This window comes from Cyprinodon variegatus, unplaced genomic scaffold (assembly GCF_000732505.1).
Source record: "Cyprinodon variegatus isolate N-32 unplaced genomic scaffold, C_variegatus-1.0 Scaffold5, whole genome shotgun sequence".
In the NCBI taxonomy this organism is placed as follows: Eukaryota; Metazoa; Chordata; class Actinopteri; order Cyprinodontiformes; family Cyprinodontidae; genus Cyprinodon; species Cyprinodon variegatus.
The window spans coordinates 3040340-3043781 of NW_015150458.1; the positions used below are offsets into that span (position 1 = coordinate 3040340).

The 3442-nt window shown below is 34.5% G+C and overlaps 1 protein-coding gene across 1 annotated transcript in view; it reads right to left on the bottom strand.

Moving 5' to 3' along the window:
• dnah5 (dynein, axonemal, heavy chain 5) overlaps window positions 1-3442 on the bottom strand; it is a 103998-nt gene that overhangs the window by 32291 nt on the left and 68265 nt on the right. Inside the window, exons 64-65 of the mRNA XM_015373911.1 lie at window positions 3153-3267; window positions 444-620 (exon numbers count right to left, since the gene is read on the bottom strand). Of these exons, the coding sequence (XP_015229397.1) occupies window positions 444-620; window positions 3153-3267 (292 nt within the window). The remainder of the gene's footprint in view (window positions 1-443; window positions 621-3152; window positions 3268-3442) is intronic.

Consider the following 3442-nt stretch of genomic DNA (forward strand, 5'->3'; position numbering starts at 1 on the left):
CTTTCCCAAAGTACACTGTCTCAGTGGAATAACTGCAACGTATCAACGAATTACTATATAGTACAAAGATTATTTGATGTCATTATAAACTGTAATAAAAACTCAGCCGTTTACGGAAAAAAAAAAAAAAAAACTTACAGTAAGTCAGAAAAGGATCCTGAACTAACAGTAATAGCAGCACCCATTGTAAGATACACATTCCTTGTTCCTTTTAACAATAAGGTCTTGTGAACTGATCCAGGGAATTGTAAAAGTGAGAAAATTTACTTTCAGGTAATCATTTTTGACCATGCCAAGGTGGTCCCATAGAGCATTTTTTAAACTTCATTCTTTAGACAGTTAAACAAAATAAACTCTGTCCTCCAAAGGATAACAAGAGCTCAACCAAAGCTGCTGAATATACATATGTATGCTTAAGATTATTAAATTAACGAGCGTCTTACTTTAAGTGCAGCTGCTGCTTCTTCAAGTGCTGGCCGTGCTGCTTCCAGCTTCGCCTCGGCTATGGCCTTGTCAGCTGAAATGTTGTCCACTATGGCCTGAGCCGTGTCTTTTACTTTCTGTACCTCGACCTTTACCTGTTCTGCCGCTTGAGCTTTTACAGTCACCTCTTTGAGAACCTGAAAGAGAAATGAATCATGCTCATGAGGTCTCATGGTGTTTATTTTAAGCTACACAGCAGGGAGAAATAAAATCGTTTGCCATAACTGAACACAGGATATTGTGTACCATTGTGACATGTTTTGATTTCATGTTTTTTGGTTTTACATTTATTTTAACAGAGTAACATTTGACATAAAGGTGTAAATGTGTGTCAAATGTTTACATTTCTCATCAGAGGTTTAAAAATATTTGACATTGGCATGATTTGTCAATTTTAAGCTTCTTAGATCCTCTTTTTCTGGGTGGTCTGACAAGACATTTGTTATGGTAAGAACAAGAATGGGTACATATGTTTGAATTTAACACGTCCTATCTCTAATCCACTCAGCCTAAAGTATCCATAGTTTCAAAGGATAAAAGTTCCAAGCAAATAAACCCTTTTTTTTTTTTACTTTCAATGTAACCCTGTCTGGGTATTAGACTACACACCAAGTAAAAACTAGTAGCAGACACAGACCTGGGTCTTCAACAGTCTGTTACGTTTTAAAATTGTTGGGATCATTTCAGAGGCTTAATAGTTTCCACTGCAAAACCAGTTTTGATCATTTTTGGTCAATTTTCCCATCGGAACACCTATTTGTGTTTGAATTCTAACCACGGGAATGTTGATTTGAGGAGCAGTTGAATATTGTAAAGGGCTCCTCCTGCATCATTAGTCCTTTAACTTGCTAATTATCCACAAAACAAACCTTTAGCACGATATTTTAATGAGCATAACTGACAGCTGGTACAGTTATCTTAGATTTTAGGTTTTACTTTGATTCTGCGTGTCATTTTGGCCACGTAGCTTTGATCTCTCTCTCTTCTGATCATGACACTTCTCTGCATGAATTGCTAATTATAGTCATGATTGAGGATGTAATATTTGAAGCAGTGGCCTCTTTCTCAGTCTGTACTCTCACTACCTTTTCAGACTATGCTGAACATAAACTAAATTAACTCTAATCACTGTAGGTTGTTTATAACCAATTATCTTTCACCTGGCAGAGATGATTTAAGTAAGATATTATAAACACAGACAAATTTTAGTTTTTACTTTCTCAGTAATATTAGAACTGGTTTTAGAATGGAAGAAGCGGGTTTAAATGAAGAATGCTTCTGGAGAAACAATCACACTAGATGGACATTTCAAAAATATTCTTAAAAGTCAGTTCTGTGTAAAAGACCCAACAAATGTAAGATAGCTTTTTGTATTTCTGAAAGGAAGACTGGTCAAATATTCAGTCAAAATTATGACAGAAGCATGCTGAAAGATATACAACAGTTTCACCACAAGTTGTTCTTGTCTATTGAGAAAAATAAATCAAATTCAAACTTGCGTTCTGAATTCTAGTTTTAAAAATCCATTAAATCTTATGTTGTATCATCATCCGAATGTGTCTATCAAAGCTAAAATGAACATCAATCCGATCATGAGACCTTCTGATTTTGACTGTTACGTTGAAGTATGTTTTTTTATATAGGATAAGAGCACAACAAGGTCAATAGATACATTTATTTATTTATGTAGACCAATAATATGGATTTCACTACTGATAAACATACACTCATTTTTGTTAACTAACAAATTCCCATTGACCTTTTTGGATAGGTTTAGCACAAACATTAAATAAATCTTACTTGATGCATATTCATTCATTTAACATAGCTTACTTGGTTAAAATACATAACTGTCAGGTTTATGTATTTTAAAGTCGTAGGGAAATGGCCGTCCCATGACTTTACACGAGCAGCAAAAATTCAATTTTTCCAAATCCAACAGCTGCTGCTTTTGAAGTGCGTCACACGCCTCAGATGCTCAGAAACTCACATGAGGCGCTGCTTCAGCAGCTTGGATGTGTCAAGACGCGCTGCACCTGCTGCTCTAGACGTGCTGCAGGACCTTTTGATGTGCCTTGATGCGCATCAACCATTACCTTTGCATGTAAACCAACTGCTTCTGCTGCTCCAGCAGAGTGCGGTCTGAACATAGCATTACTACTTTTTTTCTGTGTGTGTGTGTGTTGGGTTTTATGTTTGTTTTTATGTACAGCATATTGGAAAAAAATGTTTTCTTGTTAAATGTACAATGTAAGTATAGTGGATTGATTGGATTAATTGATGTATTTTGATTTAATTTAGTATACTTGATCAAAATGATATTAAGTGTATTGATTTCAAATAGATAAATTGTATTTATTTGCATAATTATTAGGTTATCTTTAGCAATTAGAAAAAATACCTTTATTTATCTGAGATAAACACACTCCTTGGTATATATTTTAAGTTAGAATACTTTACTAATTTAAAATACCTGACAGTTATGTATTTTAAATAAATAAGCTTCATTGTATGAATTAATTTAGATCATGTAAGGTTTATTTAATAGATTTGTGTTAAAATTATCCAAAAAAGAAAATGAGAATTTGTTATGTAATATATTTACATAAATTATTTCCTTTGAACCACCATAACAGAAACAAAGAGATGCGAAAAACAAGTCTTCTTACCATGTCGGCCTTTTCATTGGCGACCTGTAGCTCTTTCTCTTTCTCTTCCAGCTCTTTGCTAAGAGCTCCCACTGATTCTGATGCCTCTTTTAGCTTTTGCAGGCCAGTGTTCATCCTAAACATTTATAAGAGATTTAGTACAGTTATCCACCCCACACACAAACACTGAAGGCTTGCAGCATGATGCTTGTTGTGGTGTGCACGCTCAGTATAAATTAAGGTTTCACTTCAGCAGCTGCCAATAATTCTGAGAGGTTCTTGAGTTCAGAACTGCTAAAAATTGATTTTAT